At 41.9% G+C, this 25,273-nt stretch overlaps 1 protein-coding gene across 9 annotated transcripts in view; it reads right to left on the bottom strand.

Annotated features, from left to right (window-relative positions):
• CHRNA5 (cholinergic receptor nicotinic alpha 5 subunit) overlaps positions 1-12,704 on the bottom strand; it is a 29,534-nt gene extending 16,830 nt beyond the window's left edge. For 8 of the 9 annotated variants that reach the window (XR_012415241.1, XM_073996494.1, XM_073996495.1 and 5 more), the window contains exon 1: positions 12,276-12,581. Coding sequence is in view for 5 of the 9 variants with exons in the window: in XM_073996494.1 (XP_073852595.1) it covers positions 12,276-12,381 (106 nt within the window). In the remaining 4 variants the exon portion in view is untranslated. Of the gene's footprint in view, positions 1-12,275 lie in introns of all 9 variants that reach the window. The other variant, XR_012415242.1, reaches the window with a different exon arrangement.
• Positions 12,705-25,273: the final 12,569 nt, after the last annotated feature.

The following is a 25,273-nucleotide window of genomic DNA, read 5'->3' as shown; positions in this document are numbered from 1 at the left end:
CCCCTCATTTTACAAATCAGGATATATGTATGACCAGAAGGGTTGCTGCTACAGAGCTCATTAACTGCAGAGCTCTGAGGGGCACCCTTGGCTTCATGCTCTTGTCACAATAACACCTTCCATCTTGTGACAACTTTCTAGATTAACTTAATGAATGCCACACCCCCAATAGCTCTAGCCCACTTTGATGTTTACTTATTCATTAATTTAACAAACATTTATCAGACAGGCACTGGGAACATACTGGTAAACAAAACAGACAACATCGACATTTACAGTCCAGCAGGAAAGACTGACACTATATGTGAGCTAAATTCTAAATAAACTGAATTAAATGGAAAAGTTCTTTTTAGAAGTTGTTTTAAATAGTTAACATTTGCTCATCCTATTCAAAATGAACATTTTTCTGGCATCGCTATAGCACTACATATACGCTGATGACAGTAATGGCTTTTTTTTTTTTTTTTTTTTTTGAGACTGGGTCTCGCCCTGTCACCCAGACTGGAGTGCAGTGGCGCCATCATGGCTCACTGCAGCCTGGAACTCCTGGACTCAAGCAATCGTCCCACCTCAGCCTCCCTCCTATCTCAAGCTCCCACACAGCTGGAACTACAGGCATGTTCCACCACACCCAGCTAATTTCTTTATTTTTTGTAGAGACAGGGTCTCTTTTTGTAGCTCAGGTTAGGCTGGTCTTGAACTCTCGGGTTCAAGCGATCCTCCTGCCTTAATCTCCCAAAGTGCTATAAGATTCACCACGCCCGGCCTTATTACATTATTACATTTTAGTTTTCTTCCCCTTTCTTGTCTTAAAAATTGTTGACTAGGGGCGGGCGCGGTGGCTCACACCTGTAATCCTAGCACTTTGGGAGGCCGAGGCGGGCGGATCACGAGATCAGGAGATCCAGACCATCCTGGCTAACACGGTGAAACCCCGTCTCTACTAAAAATACAAAAAATTAGCCGGGCTGGTGGTGGGCGCCTGTAGTCCCAGTTACTCAGGAGGCTGAGGCAGGAGAATCGCTTGAACCTGGGAGGCGGAGCTTGCAGTGAGCCAAGATTGCGACACCACACTCCAGCCTGGATGACACAGCGAGACTCCATCTCAAAAAAAAAAAAAAGTTGACTTGGGCCAGGCGCAGTGACTCACGCATGTAATCCCAGCACTTTGGGAGGCCGAGGAAAATGGATCACTGGAGGCCAGGAGTTCGAGACCAGCCCGGCCAACATGGCGAAACCCTGTCTCTACCAAAAACACAAAAATGAGCTGGGCGTGTAGTGCGCACCTGTGGTCCCGGCTACTAGGGAGGCTGAGGTATGAGGATCTATTGAACCCGGAGGCAGAGGTTGCAGTGAGTCAAGATTGTGCCACTGCACTCCAGCCAGTGAGACAGAGAGAGACCCTATCTCAAAAACAACAACAAAAAAAAAACAAAACAAAAAACTTGATTTAAAAAGATCCGTTACATCAAAAGGATATACAACCCAGAGAAAATATCTGCAAATCATATATCTGATAGGGGACTTGTATCTAAAATATATAAAGAACTATTATAAAAATCAATAATAAAAAGATTCAATAATCCAATTTCTAAAAGGGCAAGAAATCTAAATTAACTTAGACATTTCTCCAATGAAAGGCCAGTAAGTATATGAAAAGATGCTTAACACCTTTAGCCATCAGGAAAACACAAATCAATACCACAATGAAATAGCACTTCACACCTAACAGGATTGGCTATAACCAAAAAGACAAATAAGTTACTCAACTTTGCAGATGACTTTTCTTCATCTGTAACATAGCTATAAAAAAAGTACCTCCCTTATAAGGTTATTGTAAGGATTAGCTAAAAGTGTAGATATAAGTGCCAGCACAGGGTCGTTCTTATTCTTCCATAAATGATTGCTAAAGTAACGGTAACCGACAGACCAACAAAGATTGTCTCCAGACAGTCCTAGCCAATGGAACTTTGCAAAAATACAAAGGAAGAATGTGCTTGTGGCATTGGGTACTCTTAACACAGTGCAATGATGGGTCACTATAAAGCTTTCCTCAAGTCTCTATTCTTGAAACCAAATAATAGTAATTATAATACAACCTGCTAATAGCATATAAACCACATATCTCAGAAAAACAAAGGAAACCAAGCAGTGAAGCACATGAAAAATAGGATAAGAACAAAAAAAAAATGTAATGGGATAATTCTTCTAAAGTAGTTAAAAGTACAGCTGCTAAGAGAAAAACTAAGCTGAATACCTAACAAAGGTATAAATGTGTAGAGAGTAATATCACTAACACTTTTATATATTTATATTTTGGTTTTACAAATTCAATTTTAACTCTATCATTCATTGCCTAAAGTTTGAGGAACTGGGAGAATGACATTTAAAAAAAAAAATCACAGTCAAATCGTTTGGTGAAACCACATTTATTTTCAAAGAAATGTAACCTTGCTTCTTAGTTTTAGTATGGTGGAAAGGAAAGGACACAGAACTGCAAAGCTGAAAACCTTAATTTGAATACTTGGCACCATTAATTAGCTGTTAACCTCCATAACCCACATTTTTTATTCTTTTCCCTTTTTTTTTTTTTTTTTTTTTTTTTTTTAGACAGGGTCTCACTCTGTCATCCAAGCTGGAGTACAGCGCACGATCTTGGCTCACTGTAGCCTCGATCTCCTGGGCTCAAGCAATCCTCCTGCCACCACCATGCCCAGCTAAGGTTTTTGTATTTTTCTGTAGAGACGTTGCTCAGGCTGGTCTTGAACTCCTGAGCTCAACAAATCCACCTGCCTCGGCCTCCCAAAGTGCTAGGATTACAAGTGTGAGCCACCGCGTCTGGCCCATAATTTTCTAGCCTATATAAAATAAGGATATCTGTTAGCAATATGTCAATAATTGTTAAATGGGTATGGCAACGACTTTTTAATTCATTACATTGGACCATTCTTGTGAACATTTTTATTTTTCCATTATAAAACATTAATACAAAGGAGAACCTCTGCTTATCTGCTTCACTCTCATCTGGATCAAATGAAATAAAGTACATTATCTTACTATGTTGGGTAGTGTCTAAGTAGTTTAAGTTTTTTAAAAAAAAATCTTCTTCACTAAATATAGTATGTAGCCAAAAAGATACCTGAGGATTTTTTTTTTTTTTTTTTTTGCGACGGCGTTTCGCTCCTGTTGGCCAGTCTGGAGCGCATTGGTGCAATCTCAGCTCACCGCAACCTCCGCCTCCCAGGTTCAAGCAATTCTCCTGCCTCAGTATACTGAGTAGCTGGGACTACAGGCATGAGTCACCATACTCGGCTAATTTTGTATTTTTAGTAGAGACGGGGTTTTTCCATGTTGGTCAGGCTGGTCTCGAACTCCCAACCTCAGGTGATCCGCCTGCCTTGGCCTCCCACTGAGGATTTAAAAAACCAATTCTAGGCCGCGCGCGGTGGCTCAACACCTGTAATCCCAGCACTTTGGGGGCCGAGGTGAGCGGATCATGAGGTTAGGAGTTTGAGACCATCCTGGTCAACATGGTGAAACCCTGTCTCTACTAAAAACACAAGCAAAAAAATTAGCCAGGCGTGGTGGCACACACCTGTAGTCCCAGCTACTCAGGAGGCTGAGGCAGAAGAATCGCTTGAACCTGGGAGGTGGAGGTTGCAGTGAGCCGAGACTGTAACACTGCACTCCAGCCTGGGTGACAGAGTGAAACTCTGTCAAAAAAAAAAAAAAAAAAAAAAAAAAAAAAATTCTAGGAATATTTGATAGTGCTTTGCTCTGGCATTTTTCCATGAAGAATCATGATTTTCTTATCAAAAGGTAATGATTTGGAAAAAAAGTCAACCAACATGGTCAGCAGCCAAATGTGGATATTAGCAGTCTTTAGCTAACCTGCAGATAAAAACAGACATTAACTATAATTTTAAGTTTTTGCCATAAATTATTCTTAAATATTTAGCATCTGCTACAACTTAGCCACACTAGAGCCTAATGTGACATCTCGTTCAATTCATTCATTAATTCAACAAATGTCAACTAGCTGCTTACTGTGCCAACCTCTGTGCCAGATGCCGGAGGGAGAGCAGAAAACAAAGACCTGGTGCTGTCTTCCTGGGGTACAAACTTGCACATTTATTTACCTTATTATATCATACTTATAATTCTATGGCTATGCAAACTACACCCCACGGTGAGAATGGCGCCCCTGCCACTGCACAGTGCATCATCTGCATATTCCAACACCACTGCAGTCTAACACAGGATTTCTCAACTTGGCACTAATGACATTTTGGGCTGGACAATTATTTGTTTTGGAGGGCTGTCTTGTGCCCTGTATGTTTAGCAGCATCCCTGGCTTCTACCCACTAGACATATCACCGCCCCACGTGACAACCAATCGTGTCTCCAGACATTGCCAAATGTTGGTGAGCGGGGAGCAAAACTGACCCTTTTTGCAAACCACTGTCGTAACACCAGTAGCTAATAAGCAGCAGAAGTAGACCTCAGACCCAGATTTATTTTGGTTTTTCTCAAAATAATGCTATAATTGCAAAAGTAATGTGTGATCACTGTCAAAATTCAAATCCAGAAGCTCATAAAGAGTAAGAATTCTGGCCGGGCGCGGTGGTTCACGCCTGTAATCCCAGCACTTTGGGTGACCGAGGTGGGCGAATCATGAGGTCAGGAGATCGAGACTATCCTGGCTAACAAGGTGAAACCCCATCTCTACTAAAAACACAAAAATTAGCCGGGCGAGGTGGCGGGCGCCTGTAGTCCCAGCTACTGGGGAGGCTGAGGCAGGAGAATGGCATGAACCCGGGAGGCGGAGCTTGCAGTGAGTTGAGATCCCACCACTGCACTCCAGCCTGGGTGACAGAGCAAGACTCCATCTCAAAAAAAAAAAAAAAGAGTAAGAATTCTCCCTCTCCTCCTCTCCTTCCCCTTCCCTCCAAGGGTAACCATTGTTAATTTTGATGTGTAGATATTTTAAATTACATGCATGCTCACTCACACATGGAAACATGTTTTCCTCTAAGTTCTGCAACTTGTTTTTTTTCATTCAGTACTATATACCAGCCAGGTGTGGTGGTTCATGCCTGTACTCAATCCCAGCACTTTGGGAGGCTGAGGCAGGGGATCACCTGAGGTCGGGAGTTCGAGACCAGCGTGACCAATGTGGAGAAACCCTGTCTCCACTAAAAATACAAAATTAGCCAGACTGGTGATGCATGCCTGTAATCCCAGCTACTTGGGAGGCTGAGGCAGGAGAATCGCTTGAACCCGGGAGGCAGAGGTTGCGGTGAGCCGAGATCATGCCACTGCACTCCAGCCTGGAAAACAAGAGCGAAATTCCATCTCAAAACAAAACAAAACAAAACTGTATAAATTATATACCAGTAGATGTCCAACTATCTCCAGTCTTCCTTCATAAGCTGCAAAGTGATCTTCATTGCAGGTGCATCAGACTTTATTTAAGATTGCACCACTGATTGGCATTTATACTCTTCAGTTTTTAGTTATTTCTAATAATGCTACAATGGGAAAAATGCTATAATTAACAAATCTCTTTTTCCATACTGATGCAAAGATTTCTATAGCAATGATTCTCAGAAGTAAAACTGCTGAGTCAAGGGGATGCACATTTTAAATCTTGCTAGGTGCTGCCAATAGCTTCCTTTTCTTCTTCACAGGCTGCCATAAGAAGGAAATAAGATAACATATCTAAAAAAGATTTGAAGAGTGATGTATATTATACCTCCCCAATTAATAATCAAGGCATTCCTGGAGCAGTTAATCTACCCCTGAAGTCTCCTTGTATCTTTTTATAAGTTAGCAAAAAGTGACTTGAACTCTTTTGAAAAAAAAATCCTCTTTGCAGCAGTCCTAGGAGGGCTATTTTAAGCAACGGCAAGATAAAGCAGTGAACATAACCATTTGTAAACGAGGGGAAATGCGTACTATATTCAACATTTTCCATGTGACAAACAAGAATGCTTACCAATCATTATTTTAAGTATTACAGATAAAATATAGAGGGATTTTTTTTCACTCTAGGATTTTCATTATATTTTATATTGATTTTTATCACAGAATTATAGGATAAAGTTACACTGCAACTGCTATGCTTTAGTAAACTTAATATCTTACCCTGACTCTCAGAACACTTGCAGTAAGAAAATGAATGACCTTAGGTGGTATTAATTTAGGTGCAGTCAATAGTTCTCAAGGAGATGAGACAACTTGCACACTTAAAAAACAAACAAACAAAAAAAACGCTGAGCATCATCAGATCAAGTAAATGCAGAGTTCATTATCTTAACTTGGGGCTATAGATCTCTCAACAGGCAATAAATATGTATTACGAGCTAGTATATTTACAGTATTATGGAATAAAACACCTAATGGTGCATGAGGTTGCCTGTATGACCTTGAAAAGACGCTTGCCAATTTCCCCCTTAGAGATGTCCAATTATGAATGAATACTAAGCACTGGAAGAAAATATGGAAAAGTGAAGACAGCTGCTTTGTTAAGACAGCAGGATAATGCTTGTTTTCTTAGCTTCTATTAACCTTACATTGTTTGGGCTACAATTCACTGTAAATTCACTATTTTCATAATTACTGTCATCAGTTTCCCTTGAGAGTTTACCCAATGGTATGAATGTGGAATTTTCTACAACCTCGCTATTTAATTGTGATACACTGACTCAACAGTATTGACATCACCTGGGAGCTTGTTAGAAATGCAGAGTCTCAGGCCCTGCTTCTGACCTACTGGATCAGCATCTGCATTCTCAGGGAATTCCTGTGTACATCTAAGTTTCAGAAGCCCTGGTCAACAAGACCTAGAGAAGTGGCTCTCAAGGGGTAGCAAATGTGAAGCACAATTTTGCCCCCAGGGCACATCTGACAATGTCTGGAGACATTTTTCAGTGGGTGCTACTGGCATCTCATGGCTAGAAACCAGTATGCTGCTAAACATCCTACAAGGCACAGGACGCCCCCTCTCTGACAACAAAGAATTATCCAGTACAAAATTTCAGAGGTTGAGAAATCCTGACCTAGAGGAAAGAGTTTTGCCTAATTCCATATATATAGAGAGTTGACTGTAAAATAAAAATGAAAATAAAACCAGAGAAAAATAAAACCTAAAAGTTCATATCATCTTTTTTGTCAGAATTCAAATATTCATATTTAACTCCTATTTTTACTGGTAAAAGGCTATATTTTATAATCACACTTTGGAAGAGAAGAGCATGAAGTCACTGAATGAAACACAATAGGAGGGGCTGGACGTGGTGGCTCATGCCTGTAATCCTGGCACTTTGCGAGGCCAAGGTGGGTGGATCATTTGAGGCCAGGAGTTCAAGACCAGCCTGGCCAACATGGTGAAACCCTGTCTTTACTAAAATAAATAAATAAATAAATAAATAAGCTGGGTGTGGTGGTACACACCTGTAATCTCAGCTACTCGGGAGGCTGAGGCACAAGAATCGTTTGGACCCAGGAGCCAGAGGTTGCAGTGAGCCAAGATCACACCACTACACTCCAGCCTGGGTGACAGAACAAGACTCTGCCTCAGTAAAAATAATAAATAAATAAACATAGTAGGACAAACAACATCATGTTTCCTCAAAAGGAGAACAAAACATCTAAATTAACATTTTTCATCATAGAACAGAAAAGGATAATTTTAAATAATCCTTTCCATCATGTTGTCATTATAAAACTATACCCAGGCCAGGCACAGTGGCCCACGCCTGTAATCCCAACACTTTGGGAGGTCGACGCAGGCAGATCACCAGAGGTCAGGAGTTCGAGACCAACCTGGCCAAAATGGAGAAACCCCATCTCTACTAAAAATACAAAAATTAGATCCCAGCTACTTGGGAGGCTGAGGCAGGAGAATCACTTGAACCCAGAGGCAGAGACTGCAGTGAGACGAGATCATGCCACTGCACTCCAGCCTGGGTGACAGAGCGAGACTCTGTCTCCAAAAAAAAAAAAAAAAAAACACTATACCCATGCTGTTTTGTGGAACAGATGGCTAAAGAAACAAATTCCAAACTTCTTGCAAAAACAATTCCAGGCCGGGCGCAGTGGCTCACATCTGTAATCCCAGCACTTGGGAGCCCGAGGCAGGTGGGTCAGACTCTGTCTCAAAAAAAAAAAAAAAAAAAAAAAAAATTCCAGTATTTAACAACTCTAACAGTAGACATGCTTGTTTATGAGTGAACTTAAACTATCATCTGATAATTTAATTCCAATGCTTTGAGAAGAAAAATAATGCTATTAGAAAAAAATGTTCTGTACTGAAATTACTGAACTAAAACTTCAAGTCCTAATTATAAAAAATTACTTGCTAGATCTAATTTGTAGATTATAGGTTGAAAAAAATGCTATTTTTTATAAGCAAATTTTTATTTCAGAAACACTCTGAAGCCCAAGAATTAATGATCTGGGGCATTAATTCCTTTATATCAATGCTGATATTTTTCCTTTTTTATTTTTTTTTATTATTATACTTTAAGTTCTGCATAACAAACAACATGCAGGTTTGTTACATATGTATACATGTGCCATGTTGGTGTGCTGCACCTGTTAACCCATCATTTACATTAGGTATATCTCCTAATGCTATGCCTCCCCATCACTACCCCACAACAGGCCCCCATGTGTGATGTTCGCCACCCTGTGTCCAAGTGTTCTCATTGTTCAATTCCCACCTATGAGTGAGAACATGCAGTGTTTGGTTTTCTATCCTTGCGATAGTTTGCTCAGAATGATGGTTTCTAGCTTCATCCATGTTCCTACAAAGGACATGAACTCAACCTTTAAAAAAGCTATTCTTACAATTGACTGAAAACCTCAGAGTTCAGCCCATATGCTACATTAATAAATACAGGTACGGCCGGGCGCGGTGGTTCACGCCTGTAATCCCAACACTTTGGGAGGCCGAGGCGGGTGGATCACGAGGTCAGGAGATCAAGACCATCCTGGCTAACACAGTGAAACCCCGTCTCTACTAAAAAATACAAAAAATTAGCCGGGTGAGGTGGCGGGCGCCTGTAGTCCCAGCTGCTCGGGAGGCTGAGCCAGGAGAATGGCAGAGAATGGTGTGAACCCGGGAGGCGGCGCTTGCAGTGAGCCAAGATCATGCCACTGCACTCCAGTCTGGACCACAGAGCCAGACTCCGTCTCAAAAAATAAAATAAAATAAAATAAAAATAAATAAATAAATAAATACAGGTACATCTGCAATGTATCAGGAAATACACAGACAAATGAAATCCTGCCCTCCAGTTGCTCAGTCTAGTTCATACAGCATATTTAGTATTTCTTGGAAATCAAAATAATTTTAAATTGCAAATTAAATTGTGTATAAAGTTTATGTAAGGACATACATAACAAAAGTAAAACTGACAGTCACTATGTGTGTACTTCTGTTAGCTTCTGAAAATGTTAATGAAAATGACTAAAGCTGAGAGGAAAAAAATCTTTGATAGCTCTCATTTTCTACGAATTATTTTATTTTCCTATTTTATTTTCAGCCACTACATATACTAATTAAGTTTCAACCATTTAAAATGTCACATAGCGTGCAGTCACAAAAAAGAATGAGTTCATGTCCTTTGCAGGGACACGGATGAAGCTGGAAACCATCATTCTCAGCAAACTGAGACAGGAACAGAAAACCAAACACCGCATGTTCTCACTCATAAGTGGGAATTGAACAATGAGAATACATGGACACAGGGAGGGGAATATCATACACCGGGGTCTGCTGGGAGGTTGGGGGCAAGGGAAGGGAGAGCATTAGGACAAATACCTAATGGATGCAGGGCTTAAAACCTAGATGACAGGTTGACAGGTGCCGCAAGCCACCATGGTACATGTATACCTATGTAACAAACCCACACGTTCTGCACATGTATCCCAGAACTTAAAGTAAAATTTAAAAAAAAAATAAAAAAATTAAATGTCACACAGCTAAGAAATATGACCATCAGCTTTCAAATGTCACATAGCTAAGAAATATAATTAGATAGTTAATGATTATCTAACTTCCATAATCACTGTCCCAATCACAGGTCAGTTTAAAATGCTTGTATTATCTTAATGTACTAGTTCATTATACTTTATTATACTTTAATTGTCTCCTGAGCCACTCTCCACAGCTCTGTGACTGTTCATCAGTCAAATAATGGCTGCTGGCTGTCTAGATATTCTCTTTACCTGGGGACTGGCTCACAGAAAACCATAGAGAAAGGTTACTATTAAGAACCTAAGACGAATATGAAAACAATAAATTGTAAAAATAAAGGTAAATACTTGAACTTAAAAAACTTAAAGTTGACTTAAAAAACATCTACTACCACCCTTTCATTTTAAAGAGAGAGAAATAAAGAATTAGCAAGGTCAAGTAATACATCCAAGGAAACATAGACAGTGAGTGGCAGGTCTCCTATTTCCAGACAGTACTTTCAACCACCCACATGCAACGACAGCTGTACACAAATGCACATTAACAGTTAAGAGCAAGTGTGCAATTACATCATCCATTCAATATCACTTTGTTTTTCAAGATGATCACTTCTAAGAGCACACAGAATCTTACAATTTACGAGGTGGAAAGGGGAATCCTTTAATGGCCCCTCACCAAACAGATGGGGAAACTAATATCCAGAGAGGTAATACTGTTCCACTCCTTCCTTCTGCAAACCTTCACTGGGCTCCTACAGTAAGGTAGGTGTTGGGGATACAAAGATAAACAAGAATCACAGTTCTTAAGGAGCTCACGTGGAACAAGGAGGAAACATAAGTGCAATACAACCAGATGGTTATTATGAGAGAGATATTAACTAAGTGGGGCAGAAAGTAGGAACTAATCAATTTCACTTTGTTACTGAACACCATGCATGAAGGGAGATAGCTATTTACACTATTTAACGCTTGGCTACAGTGTTTTATATTAAAAGAAATGAAACAGATTTTTAAAGTTCAGTTTCATCAAAAGGGGTAGAGAACTACCATTTTCTCGAGTGTCAGACACTGTGCCTGGCATTTTATATGCATTATTTAATCCTCAAAATAACTCTGAGAGGTAAGCACGGTTACCCCCCATTTCTTAAAGAAGGAAAAGAGCTGAGAGAAGTTTGTACACGCAGGATGCACCAGAGCCATAATTTAAATGCCTGGCTCCAACATCACATTCCTTTCTTTCTGTTTAACTCTCTCTGCCCAGGATTCTCTTAATTTGTTTAAATCACCCTCCATCTTATTTCTCTTCGGTCTACACTAAGCAATACATCCTGCAATGACTTATTCTAGTCTTATTACTTCCTAAAATCAGGAGCCATAGATTAAAAACCTTAACAAAGAAAGGCAAGAAAAGGTTCTTGCAACATTTCCCCTATTTAAGAAACTCACTCATAAAACCTGAAATACAGACGTAGTGAACTTCTGCAATCATATCTTGCTTAACGGATGCTTAGCTTTTCTATGTTTAGATCACACCATAGCTGCTCCACAAACGTATTTTTCTTCAAGGTACTGAGAGAACTGACTCTAAAACTTTCCCAGGCACTTGAAACATGTAGGACTACGCGATTTCTTTTGTTGTTTCCATTCCTGTCCAAAACCTCTTGAAAAACATCAGGCTGAAAAAAGCTGTGCTCTAAGGAGCTAGTGAGGAACTTTGGATGCAAACGATTAGCCCAGAAGCCAGGGAAGTCGGCCGCCTAGCCCGCTACAACACACACTTTTCATCTCCAGCGAAAGGGAAGGTTTTCAAATGCTGCGGTGGGTGGTGGACAGGAATTGGGGAAGAGGCGGGCAGGAGGTGGAAGATAAGTCCCAACCCCTAGAATAAAACCCAGAGTCTCTATATCCCGTGAATAGGCAACAAAGTGGTAAGCCTGGCTGCCACCACGACAGGAAAGCCCTACTGGACAACAGCGGCATCTTTTACTGAAAAAGTTGTGTGGAAGTACACGCTAAGCCAGCCTCGTAGTCTCCAGCGATGCAGGTCGTGGAACAACAACGAAAACCCACCCAAGTGGCTTTTCTCTGCATTTAAATGAGCAAATCTGGGCATTTAAACTGAAACCTCACTCCAAGCCCCCAGGAGAAAAAAACCCACCTCGCCTCGCAACCAGGTTTTCCGGCGGCCGTGGCCTGGCGGCTTCCTGGGCACCGCGGTTGGGGGCCGGGCCAGTCCCCGCTCTGGCCCGCGGCCCCCCGCCCCGCCCCGCACCTCTGCCGCCCGGGCTTACCTCCCTGCGCGCCGCCCGCCGCGCCCGCCAGACCGCAGCACCCCGCGACCAGCTGGACCAAGAGCAGCAGGCGGAGCGCGCGGGGCCCAGACCCCCGTGCCGCCATCGCCCCGGGCCCGCGCGGGACCGCGGGCAGCCGCCTCTCGACCGCCGTGCGGGGAACGCGGACTCTTGGGGGATGGAGCACCGAGTGTGAGTCGTGAGAGAAAACGAGGGCAGACGCAGCAGAGGGGCCGCTCCGCTCCTCAGATCCCGCCGGGACAGCAGCTTCAGCCTAGCAGCTTCAGGCGGGCTCGGGACGCTTGTAGAAGCTTGCGGCGCCTGACCCCGCCCAGAACCACCCCGGCCCCGCCCCTGTTTTCTCTTGCCCCGCCCAATCCCCGCCTTGTTCCTTCTGGCCCTGTCCGGTCTACTCATAGCCCCGCCTCCGATCCCCACCAGGCCTTTCCCCCCCGGCCCCGCCTCTGGCCCAACCCTGTCTGCTCCTAGCTCCTCCTTTTCCAACCCTGGCCCCGCCCCATCGCCCTGGACCCCGCCTCCAGGCCTTCCTTCTGGCAGGTGCGACCTGGAGCAGAGTTACAGGAAGGCAAGGACTCTAGGCTGGCATCGCAGGCGCGTCCTACTCTAACCACCGGGTGTCCTTGGCCAAGTCACTGCACACCTTAAGATAACAGCTATTCATTTATGTCTGCTCTGTGCTCAGCACCAAAAGGGAAGCAGAGGGACAGAATGCTCCCAGCTGACAGAAAATGTAAATAAAGTAATTCCGAGTTGTATCAGAGCTGCGAAGGAAACAAGCGGGAAGCTGGGGCAGAATCACAGTGGTGGGGGACTTGCTCCGGGCTGCAGAGTTCTCCATGGGCCCCGCTGCCCACTCAAGTCTTTCTCACCAGGAAGTACCAGTCGCAGCTTGACTGCCTTCTGGGGCTGTCGTGCCAGCCAAGGGGTCCCCACCAGGAGACCTGTGTTGTGGCCCAGCGAGGCAACCCTGGGCAAGTCACCTTCCTCTCTGGGCCTGTTTCCTCGTCTGGAAACGAGGAACCGAGGCAGATAAACTAGAGGACTCGGGAAGGTACAGCTCTGACACTCAAGCCATCCCCGGAAATGATATGCAGTCGCCTCAAACGTGGGCATCACCCTCCGTGTTGCCATCAATTAACATTTGTAAATATTAGTGACGCTATCTGCTACAGACACTTAGCAGCTCCAGTGGAGATTGGTGCTGACTGCTGGAAACCCGTCTCAAATCCCTCCAGACCCTATATTTCATCCTCTCTGTCCATAATTGATTAGAGAGGTTCATTTGACTGAAGGGATTCAGGCGAATTATCTTTAAATTTCAGTGGCAGAGGGAGCCGCTGACTCTTCACAGTATGCTTTGTGGAGTTGACACCTCTAAGACTCACTGTGAGCAGAAATTTCACTCCAACCTCCAGACTAGTAAATCTGTGAAAAACTAAACCTGGTTGCAAAGAATCTAAACGGCAAAATTCAGTGAAGACGGTCCAACTTCTTAGGTCCAACTACAGCTAGAAAAATGGAAATTACATCCAATGGAGCCAATCTGTTTAAGCAGGACTTACAGAAAGGGGCCACAGAAAAGGAATGCACAAGACGTGGTTAACCCCAGTTAGGGTTAGTAATTAATTGTACTTCTGCACAGAAATGAAAGACAGTACCTATCATCTTTTCACTGCAAATTTATGTTTTACTCTGAAGAATTTATGGGACTTATAGGCACTTATGCAATTCATCCTAACAGTGTTTGGATGACTTTAAAGTGTTATTCTGCTTTTACAGCTAATTGATTTGAAACGGGAATTGAATAACTGCTGAAGGTCACAGTACCTGTCAGTGGCAAAACTGGAATGAAATGGTTGTTAGTGGAGCCACTGGAAGTATAATTGGAACTCCTAGATGTTATATCAATAATCATGAGAATGATGGTTATTTACATAATCTATGAAAAACACTATTAATTGTCGCTATTAAGTGAAAGGCAAAGCATGTCATTTGTAGGGCATTTTAAAATCCAAGCAAATAATCAGAATATAACGTCTACATCTTAGATGGTTTTTCCAGGGGGATATGCCAATTTCTCATGTTTGCTGGATGTGGTGCTACACCTGATTCTGGTAACAGACATCTTCACACTGCTAGGAGACATTAGCTGATCAAATGATAATGAAAATTGCTGCTGTTGCTGCAGCCACCGCCTACAAAGTTCCCCCAAAGTGGCCTCTATCTACCAACTTTCTGAGACTTAGCCAAAGGGACTATTACACAGTTCTTGCATCCCAGACACATTTTCCTCTGAAGATGGTGGAATTTTTATTACACTTTGCTGTCTTCACTTGTCCTTCCTTCTCCCCTTTTCTGAATATCTAAACCCACCCTTTCTTCAAGGCTCATTTCAAATGCCACTTGCCTTCTCTTTATCTATTTCTCTATAATTATGTTCTCTACTAGATAATGGGTTTCTCAGTCTAGCGGCTATGTTTTTGTTTTTGTTTTTGTTTTTTCCTAGTAGAGACAGGATTTTACTCTTGCCCAGGCTGGAGTGTGTAGCAGTGTGATGATAGCTCACTGCAGCCTCAACCTCCTGGGCTCAAACTCAAGCGATCCTTCCTCCCCAGCCTATCAAGTAGCTGGGATTACAGGTGTGCACCACTACAACCAGCTAATTTTTTTAGTTTTGATTTTTTTTGTTTGTTTCTTTGGTTTTCTTTGGTAGAGACAAGGTCTAACTATGTCGTCTGGGCTTGTCTCAAACTCCCAGGCTCAAGAGATCCTCCCACCTCAGCCTCCCAAAGTGCTGGGATTAGGAGTGTGAACCACCATACCCAGCGGGGCTATGTCTTATTCACCTTTACAATACCCACTGGCCAGTCAGTACCTTGTCATAGAAAGTAGAATTTAATAATTAAATTAACACTGCTAAGTAAGGGGACTGTAAGAAGTTAAACACTGTTTAATATGCTAGTTCATTTAATCTCAATATTATGGGAGTAGTACTTTTATTATCCTTGTTTTGGCCAACTCCTTCTCAGTTCTCTTGGCAGGTTCCTCCTCTTTGACCCAAGCTTTGCCTGTTGGAAATTCCAGAGGCTCACATCTGGGACCTATTCTCCTGTCTCTGTAAACTTCCTCCCTCAGTGATCTTATCCATTTCCCTGGCTGTAAATACCATCCATATATTGATGATGACCAGATTCATACACAGATAAGTGCTGATCTCGCCTCTGAGCTCCAGTGTATTTGACTATGTACTTTACATTATAGTCACTTAGATATGTCGCTTAAGATGTCCCCAAACCATGTTATCCTCTTAGCCTTCCCATCTCAATCAATGCTACCACCATCTGACTAATTACTCAAGCTAGAAAACTGGAAGTCATCTTTAGTTCCTCCCTCTACTTCACCCACCAATTCTAATTCAACCCTAAGTGCTATTTACCTGGAATGTATTTATTTATTTACTTATTTTATTTTTAAGAAGGTGTTTCACTCTTGTTGCCCAGACTGGAGTACAATGGTGCGATCTCAGCTCACTGCAACCTCTGCCTCCCGGGTTCAAGTGATTCTCCTGCCTCAGCCTCCCAAGTAGCTGAGATTACAGGCATGCGCCGTCAGGCCCAGCTAATTTTGTATTTTTAGTAGAGATGGTGTTTCACCATGTTGGTCAGGCTGGTCTGGAACTCCAGGTGATCCACCCGCCTCGACTCCCAAGGTGCTGCGATTACAGGCATGAGCCACCGCACCTGGCCAGCCTTTAATTTATTTTGAATCCATCTCCTGTATATCCTTTCCACTCCTACTTTATTCAAATGCATCTCTATCTTAGACTCCTGCCCCAGCCTCTCTCTGGGTCTCCTTCCCTGGATCCTCCAACACACTCTGCAGATGGCAGCCTGAGTGATTGTCTTCAAACAGAAACAAAATCCCAAGTCCTTGTCATGATTTTTAGAGGCCCCCCGCCCCCCGCTATGCTCACAAACTCCGCATCACACCCCTCCCCTTTGCAAACTAAATTCCAGCCACATGGGTCCCTTCAGGACAGGAACCACCAAGCCCAGTCCCGCTCTAGGGCCTTCACACATGCTGTTCCTCTGCCTGGACTAATCTCTCCCCACCCCTCCTCCTCCTCTGCTTTGCCTAACTCCTACTCCTCCTCCAGCACTGGGCTTATTGTCACTTCTTGTATGAAAGCAATCTCTCTAACTAAGTTGGGTCCTGTACTCCCTCTGCTCGTTGCTTTCACTGAATATATGAATCCTAACTGGTTTTCCCAAGATCCCAGAGCTAGCAAGCTAGAAAATAGTGGGCAGGGATTCAAATCCAGGTGACCTGACTTCAAACACTTAACCATTCACTAAACTAAAGTTAATCTCTTTAAGCCCCATTACTAATTTTTAAACAGTGCCATAAAACCTGCCTCACAGAATATAAAGTTAATAAAGTCCTTAGCACAGTGCTTGAGTATGCAATAGATGCTAGCTATTATTATTTATGTAGCAATTATTCTCTGATGTACTTTCATACTTACAAAACCCTTAAGTAAAGGGCAGTTGGTGCTTTGGAGTTAAAAAGAGAGTGCATGGAAAGGGAATTCGGAGGCCAAATAAATAGCGGAAATCAAAAATAAACATTGTCATCTGTTAGTGGTATGGCCTAATGAGTTGTCTTTTATATCAATGTTGTTCACTTTTCTTTTTTATAATGGGGTCAACTGAGCTAAATTCAGAGCTAGTCAGCTTCTCTGAATCTCCCATTCAGCACTTCTATTATGGCTTGGTGATAAATTCTGCTGTGAGCCTTTAAGATGAAAGCCAAACTGAAAAGTTAATTAAAGATAAAAATGGATGCTGTCAATTTTACCGCTGAAATTAAATTCATTTTCACAGATTAAATGAAAAAAGCAAGTATTGATGTGATATTAAAATTCAACCCTTCATAAGAAACAATATAAGAAGAAAAGCTCTCTTTAAAGGGCTATTTCAATGACCACAATCAAAACGTAAAAGTACAGACATATTTTAATGTGGAGAGCTTTAAAAAAGAAAATCAATTGGCCACATTTTTATTAGATTGTAATAACTAAATAGTAATGCATAAAATCAAATATCACAAAAATATAAGCCATATATAAAACTAAACCTTCTCAACAGAATTTAATAATAGCATATATATATAACACAATGTGACAGGTTCAATTACCTACGTTCAAGAAAAATGCATGTTAACAAGGAAATGGCAATTCAGCTACCAAACTTTTTTTCTTTTCTTTTTTTTTTTTGAGATGGAGTTTCAGTCTTGTTGCCTAGGCTGGAGTGCAATGGCGCGATCTCGGCTCACTGCAACCTCTACCCCCCAGGTTCAAGTGATTCTCCTTCCTCAGCCTCCCAAGTAGCTAGGATTACAAGCATGCCTCACCACATCTGGCTAATTTTGTTTGTTTAGTAGAGATGTTTCACCATGTTGGCCAAGCTGGTTTCGAATTCCTGACCTCAGGTGATCTGCCCCCTTGGCCTCCCAAAGTACTGGGATTACAGGCATGGGCCACCACACCTGGCCTACAAAACATTCTTGTTAAAAATGAAGATACTAGGCTGGGTGCAGTGGCTCATGCCTGTAATCCCAGCACTTTGGGAGGTTGAGGTGGGCGAATCACAAGGTCAGGAGTTCAAGAGCAGCCTGGACAATACGGTGAAACCCTGTCTCTACTGAAAATACAAAAAATTAGCTGGGTGTGATGCCAGGAGCCTGTAATCCCAGCTACTCAGGAGGCTGAGGCAGGAGAATCGCTTGAACCCAGGAGGCAGAGGTTGCAATGAACCGAGATCCCATCACTGCACTCCAGCCCTGGCAACAGAGTGAGACTCTGTCTCAAAAAAAAAAAATGAAGATACTGTTTTTCACTTTTAAGAAAGTACAATACAATATCCCATGTGCCCTAAATGTTGAAAGCTTTTAAATCTGGGAATGATGAATTACGTTATAAAATAATTTTTCTTTTTAAGACAAATATGAATTTCCATAAAGTCCTAGAGTAAAGTAATAATTTTTAATATGCAAAAGTTCAACATTTGTCTACTAAATAAAGACACCTTATTAGGAATATGTAAATGTGTGTAATATAAATACATATTGTCTGTTCTCCATAGATGGTATACTATTATAAATGTTAAAATGAAACTTATACTTTTAATTTGATATCTACAAGACACAATTACAAATATTCAATTCTGTGCAAAAGGTAGAATTGGAATATTTTTCTAATATCAAATATCTAGCCTCTGTCTCTCCCTCAGGCTTTCTATTCTGGACATGAAAGGTATTTATAGACACTGCTATGTATACCAGAAGTGAATCCGAAGTACAAATTATACTGCAGGTTTAGACCACAAATGTTCCAGATATTTGTGGCTATAGACCAGGAGAACTGTCATCTTAGAATTTAATGTATCGATTGCCAAATTATTTGTTCCCAGATTAACTCTCCTTCAGTCAAGAGATATTATGAAATTCTGATCCTCAAAAGCACAAAAAAAATCCAAAATTTAATATATTTCATTTCCATGTGTAATCTGTAAACTGCCATATATTGCTTTTAGGGAAGTGATGGTAAAATGAAAATAGAGCTGCTTCTCTGATACGGTTTAGAATCTCTGCTTTAATTATCGTCTCTTCTAATTTATTTAGCAAGGGTTCACTTTCTCATCTAGCTTCATTTACCGTGGAATACTAATTGACATCAAGGTTTCTGTATGGATAAAAAACAAGACCAGATGAGCAACCTCTCAGCAATACAAAAAGCTCCTTCTGAAGATTAGAGTTATGCATGGCATTGATTGTTCCAGGGAATTGATTATCTTTAATCTAATTCTAAGCCACCTGATCCAAATCTCTTAAAAGTGGAAATCATTTGGTAATTTCCAGTTCCACAGCTGTCTCACACAGAACACAATTTTTCCTTGCTCTTTTAGAACATGTCTGATTAATTTTAGGTGTTTTGAATTTTTTGAAAACTGAAGAATACTTGAAGTCACCTGTATGGAAAAGAATATTTTGATCCTTGATTATATCTGATCTTCTCAGTCATTGGTGAACCAGAATTGAAACTGCCTGTGTTCTTAACACACACATGATCTCTTCAATGCTCTATGGGATAACAGATTGGGAAATACAGAGAGCTTTTGGCATATTGGGCATCGCACAGCCTTTGATTTGATAAACATGAGTTTGAATCTTTGCTGTCACTCCCAGCTATTCATTCATTCATTCAACGAATATTTAAGAAACAACTAATGTATATGCCAAATTCTAGGAATGATTTAGTGAACATGATAGTTAATGTCCCTGCATTCTTGGAAAGTACTGCCTCGGGAAGGAACTCAAACAATAAACAAGTAAACAAAGCTGGGTGGAAAGGAACTCAAACAATAAACAAGTAAACAAAACTGGAGGTGGTGGCTCACGCCTATCATCCCAGCACTTTGGGAAGCTGAGGTGGGAGGATTGTTTAAGGCCAGGGGTTCCAGACCAGCCTGGGCAACATCAAGAACCCCCTTATCTCTATTAAATAAAATAAAACAAAATAAAATAAAATAGCCAGGTGTGGTGGTGTGCACCTGTGGTCCTAGCTACTTGTGAGGCTGAAGTGGGAGGGTCCCTTGAGCACAGGAGTTCACTGAGCTATGATCATGCCTGCTGCTGCACCCTAGCCTGGGCAACAGAGTGAGACCTTGTCTTTAAAAAAACAAACCTTGGTTGGGCGCAGTGGCTCATGCCTGTAATCCCAGCACTTTGGGAGGCTGGGGTGGGTGGATCACCTGAAGTCAGGAGTTCAAGACCAGCCTGGCTAACATGGTGAAACCCCATCTCTACTAAAAATATAAAAATTAGCTTGGTGTGATGGCACATGCCTGTAATCCCAACTACTTGGGAGGCTAAGGCAGGAGAATCGCTTGAACCCAGGAGGTGGAGATTATAGTGAGCAGAGAGTGTGCCATTGCACTCCAGCCCTGGTGACAAGAGCAAAACACCATCTCAAAAATAAAAATAAAAATAAGCTTTGTCTTTAAAAAGAAACAACATAAGACCTTGTCTTTAAAAAAAAATAACAAAAAACAAGCAAGATAATTTCAGAATTTGATAAGAACAATTGAGGAGTGCTTGGCGCAGTAGCTCATGCCTGTAATCCCAGCACTTTGGGAGGCCTAGGCAGGTAAATCACGAAGTCAGGAGATGGAGACCATCCTGGCCAACATGGTGAAACCCCGTCTCTACTAAAAATACAAAAAATAGCTGGGTGTGGTGGCGCACGCCTGTAATCCCAGCTACCCGGGAGGCTGAGATTGCAGTGAACCAAGATTGTGCCACTGCACTCCAGCTTGGCCTGGCAACCGAGTGTAACTCTGTCTCAAAAAAAAAAAAAAAAAAAAAAAAACAACTATTGAGGGATAAAATTGATGCAGTAGTGGGTAGGGACTTTTACTTTAGAACGAGTGGTCAGGAAATGCCTTCCTGACAAGGTAACCTGAGTTAGGACAGAAGATGGAGAAAGTGGCAGTCGTGCAGGATGGAGGGAAGAGCATTCCAGATAGGGGGGTGATCTAGCTAAAGACACTTAGGTAGAAAAGAGCTTGCTACGGCTAGGCATGGTAGCTCATGCCTGTAATCTCAGCACTTTGGGAGGCCAAGGCAGGAGGATCGCTTGAGCTCAGGAGTTCACCAGCCTGGGCAACATAGTGAGACCTCATCTCTACTAAAAATAAAAACTATCTGAGCGTGGTAGTGCACACCTGTGGTCCTAGCTACATGGGAGGCTGAGATGGGAGTATCACTTGAACCCAGGAGGTTGAGGCTGCAGTGAACTATGATGGCACCACAGCTGTGGTGACAGAGAGAGAACCTGTCTTAAAAAAAAAAAAAAAAAAGAACAAAGAAGTTTGTGTGAGGGAGGGGCAGAGAGGAATCAGGTACAGATTCTCAAGAAGATAGGGGGACAATGGAAAACAGGGGCTAATTCCAGTTTATATTGAATATTATATTATTTGGGCAGGTGGGAAGGAGTTCTGTTTAAGCAAAGAATATGACAATACAAGCCAGGTGTGTTGGCACGTGCCTGTAGTCCCAGCTACTGGGGAGGCTGAGGAGGGAGGATCACTTGAGCCCAGGAGTTCAAGTCAAGCCTCAGCCTGGGCAACATAGCAAAACCCCATCTCTACAAACAGAAAAAGAATAGGATAGTACAAATGTGAAATTGGGTGTGAAATTGGTTATTTACTTAGAGCAAAAAAAATTTCAACAAATTACATTATTTGTTGGACCACAACACGCAAAGCCAGAACAAATTTTTTAAAAGATGACAAACATCACAGTAACTAGAAAATGATAGTTTGACTATCAGTCTGACATCCTATAGTACTTTTCCCACTTCCTGTTTTGGTATTGATGAGAACTGAATCCTTAGCTTATAATTTTATACATCTGGAGACTGGAAGTGTTTATCATAGACTAGCTTCTGACTCCATATATTTCAAGCCTTGTTTCTCTCTCCAGTATTCATAAACTTCCAATGATGGGCACCATAGAAGACGTAGTTCACGTGGTGACACAACCTCTGCCCCTGTATCTTCTTGTCATGATGCCAGGTGAGTTGGCACAATGGTGGTAGGAAACATCCCGAAGCCATTTCTACACTGGAATGGTTAACAATAAGCTCACTATCCATGAAAGTGACTGTGAATTAACATATTCCATTACACCCATGACCACTCCAATGTCTTCCAAAAGGAGGAGAAATTTGTGCAGAAACAAACAGTAGTGCTTCTCAATTGTTGTTAAAAGATATTTTGCGGCCAGGCGCAGTAGCTCACTCCTGTAATTCTAGCACTTTGGGAGGCCAAGGCAGGCAGATTGCCTGACTTCATGAGTTCGAGACCAGCCTAGGCAACATGGTGAAACCCCGTCTCTACTAAAATACAAAAAAAATTAGCTTCGCATGGCGGCATGCGCCTATAATCCCAGCTACTCAGGAGGCTGAGGCAGGAGAATTGCTTGAACCCAGGAGGTGGAGATTGCAGTGAGCCAAGATCGTGCCACTGTACTCCAGCCTAGGTGACAGAGTGAGACTCTGTCTCTGAAAAGAAAAAAAAAAAAAAAGGTATTTTGCGTATGAGCATAAGAATACTTTATTAGGGTCCTTCCCAGAGCCTAGGAAGGAGCCATGCAAATGAAGACTTGAATCTTTTTTTTTTTTTTTTTTCTTTTTTTTTTTGAGACGGAGTCTCGCTCTGTCGCCCAGGCTGGAGTTCAGTGGCCGGATCTCAGCTCACTGCAAGCTCTGCCTCCCGGGTTCACGCCATTCTCCTGCCTCAGCCTCCCGAGTAGCTGGGACTACAGGCGCCTGCCACCTCGCCCGGCTAGTTTTTTGTATTTTTTAGTAGAGACGGGGTTTCACCGTGTTAGCCAGGATGGTCTCGATCTCCTGACCTCGTGATCCGCCCGTCTCGGCCTCCCAAAGTGCTGGGATTACAGGCTTGAGCCACCGCGCCCGGCCGAAGACTTGAATCTTAAGCTGCATTAGCTTCACAGTAAACTGGGGAAGTTCTCTGATGGGAAACCTATGTGAGGTTTAAGACATGTGTTCATGTGCTCCGACTGACATATTAAGAAGATCCCTCTAGCAGTGAAGGAGAGAATAGGTTGGAGGGGAACAAGCATGGGCAGCTATTATAGAAGTCCAGGCAAGGGAATGATAGTGATGGCTTGCATGGAATGATAGCACTGGAGTTGTGTGACTTGGCACAAATTACTCACCTTTTCTGATCTTTGGTTTCCTCAGCTACACGATAGAGAGATTGCCTCTAAATCACTGAGCACAGAGTAGGCCCTCAAGGGTTTACAAGGTTGTTGTGAGAATTAGCACTAACATTTATAATGTAGCTGACACTTACTGTTTATTCAACAAATGATAGCTTCTACTGTGCTGTAAAGAGAAACAGGGCTTTCTAAGGCTGCAAAATACTTGGGCGCGGTGGCTCTTGCCTGTAATTCCAGCACTTTGGGAGGCTGAGGTGGGTGGATCACTTGAGGTCAGAAGTTCGAGACCAGCCTGGCCAAAATGGTGAAACCCCCATCTCTACTAAACATACAAAATTAGCCAGGCGTGGTGGTGCACATCTGTAATCCCAGTTACTCAGGAGGCTGAGGCAGGAGAATGACTTGAACCTGGGAGGCGGAGGTTGCAGTGAGCCACGATGGTGCCACTGCACTCCAGCCTAGGCAAAAGAGTGAGACTTCATCTCAAAAAAAGGAAAAAGAAAAGAAAAGCAATTAGAAGGAAAAAGTATTTTTACATTTCTCCATTAAGAGTATTTTTAGGCTGGGCGTGGTGGTGGCTCGTGCCTGTAATCCCAGCACTTTGGGAGGCCGAAGCGGATGGATCACTTGAGGCCAGGAGTTTGAAACCAGCCTGGCCAACATGGAAAAACCCCCTGTCTGCTAAAAATAAAAAAAACAACAGCTGGGCATGGTGGCAGGTGCCTGTAATCCCAGATACTTTGGAGGCTGAAGCAGGAGAATTGCGTGAACCTGGGAGGTTGCAGTGAGCCGAGATTGTGCCACTGCACTCCAGCCTGGGTGACAGAGCAAGACTCCATCTCCAAAGAAAACAAAATAAAACAGTCTTTTAAAATAGTTTGCCTATAATTTGCTGAAGGTTACCGGTATACTCATTCAGTATCTAAACTGGGCCAATGAGATAAGTTAATAGTGGCTAACTCTGGGCAAGATATTATGGGTGATTTTTATTGTATTCACTGTGTGTTTTCCAAAGTGATCATGCATTGCTTTCCTAATCAGAGAAAGTAAGTTATTAGGTTGTTCAGGACTCAGAAGACAATTTACCCTGGATTCTCCCATTCCATGTGATTCCTAATTTTTCAGAGGTTATTACATAAAGCTCTTAGGTACAGAATCAAAGACTTGGCCTCTCTAGTGTTAAGTATAAAGAAACTTAGAGAAAACATTCTTCCTGCCAAGATGAAAGGAAGTGAAAATCCTCTCCAACTGTGAGACCTACTTCTATAACTAACAGATTCATATACATTTACTCAAATAGTCAACCCATTTCCCATTTCTATTGGGTTCTTATAGGAGAAAATAGGGCAAAGTAGATTTTTAAAAAAATCCATATCACTAATGTTAATGTACGGCATAAAGATGGATTTTAAAATAAACCAAAAATTCTACTTCAAGGTGTATACTCAGAATAAATGAAAACGTGTGTCCACACAAAAAACTTGTACATGGGTGTACATATCAGCATTACTCTTAAGAGTAGAAATAACTCATATTTTTGCCAATGAGTAGATAAACAAAATGTAGTATAACCATACAATGGAAAAAAAATACATCTCTGCTTTTTTTCTCTAATCTAGTAAACAAATTACTAATGCATACTACAACATAGATAAACCTTGAAAACATTACGCTAAGTGAAAGAAGCCAGACACAAAGGACCACATATTGTATGATTCCATTTACATGAAATGTCCATAATAGGCAAATCCGTAGACACAGTAAGAAGATGAGTGGTTGCCTAGGACTGGGCAGTGATTTGAGGGTGATGGCTAAGAAGTATGTGGAATTTTATATTTGGGGTGATGAAAATGTTCTAAATTGATTGTGGTGCTGGCTGCACAATTCTGGGAGTATACAAAAAACGACTGAAATGTATGCTTTAAATGGGCGAATTGTATGGTATGTGAACTGTATCTCAGTAAGGCTGTTACCAAAAAATAACAAAAATAAATGGAGAAAGGTAAATAACTATCATTTCATGTAATTCTGAATTCACTCAAGAATGGAAAATTCCCAAGTAGTCTGAACAATTGAATTAAAGTTTCATGATTAATTTAAATACTGCTTTTAAAAATAGATTAACAATTATATTTTGCAAATTGTGTATTATAAAGATGATTACACTACAA

This window comes from Macaca fascicularis, chromosome 7 (assembly GCF_037993035.2).
Source record: "Macaca fascicularis isolate 582-1 chromosome 7, T2T-MFA8v1.1".
In the NCBI taxonomy this organism is placed as follows: domain Eukaryota; kingdom Metazoa; phylum Chordata; class Mammalia; order Primates; family Cercopithecidae; genus Macaca; species Macaca fascicularis.
Note: the sequence above shows the minus strand (reverse complement) of the source record. Positions and strands in the feature narration are given on the sequence as shown.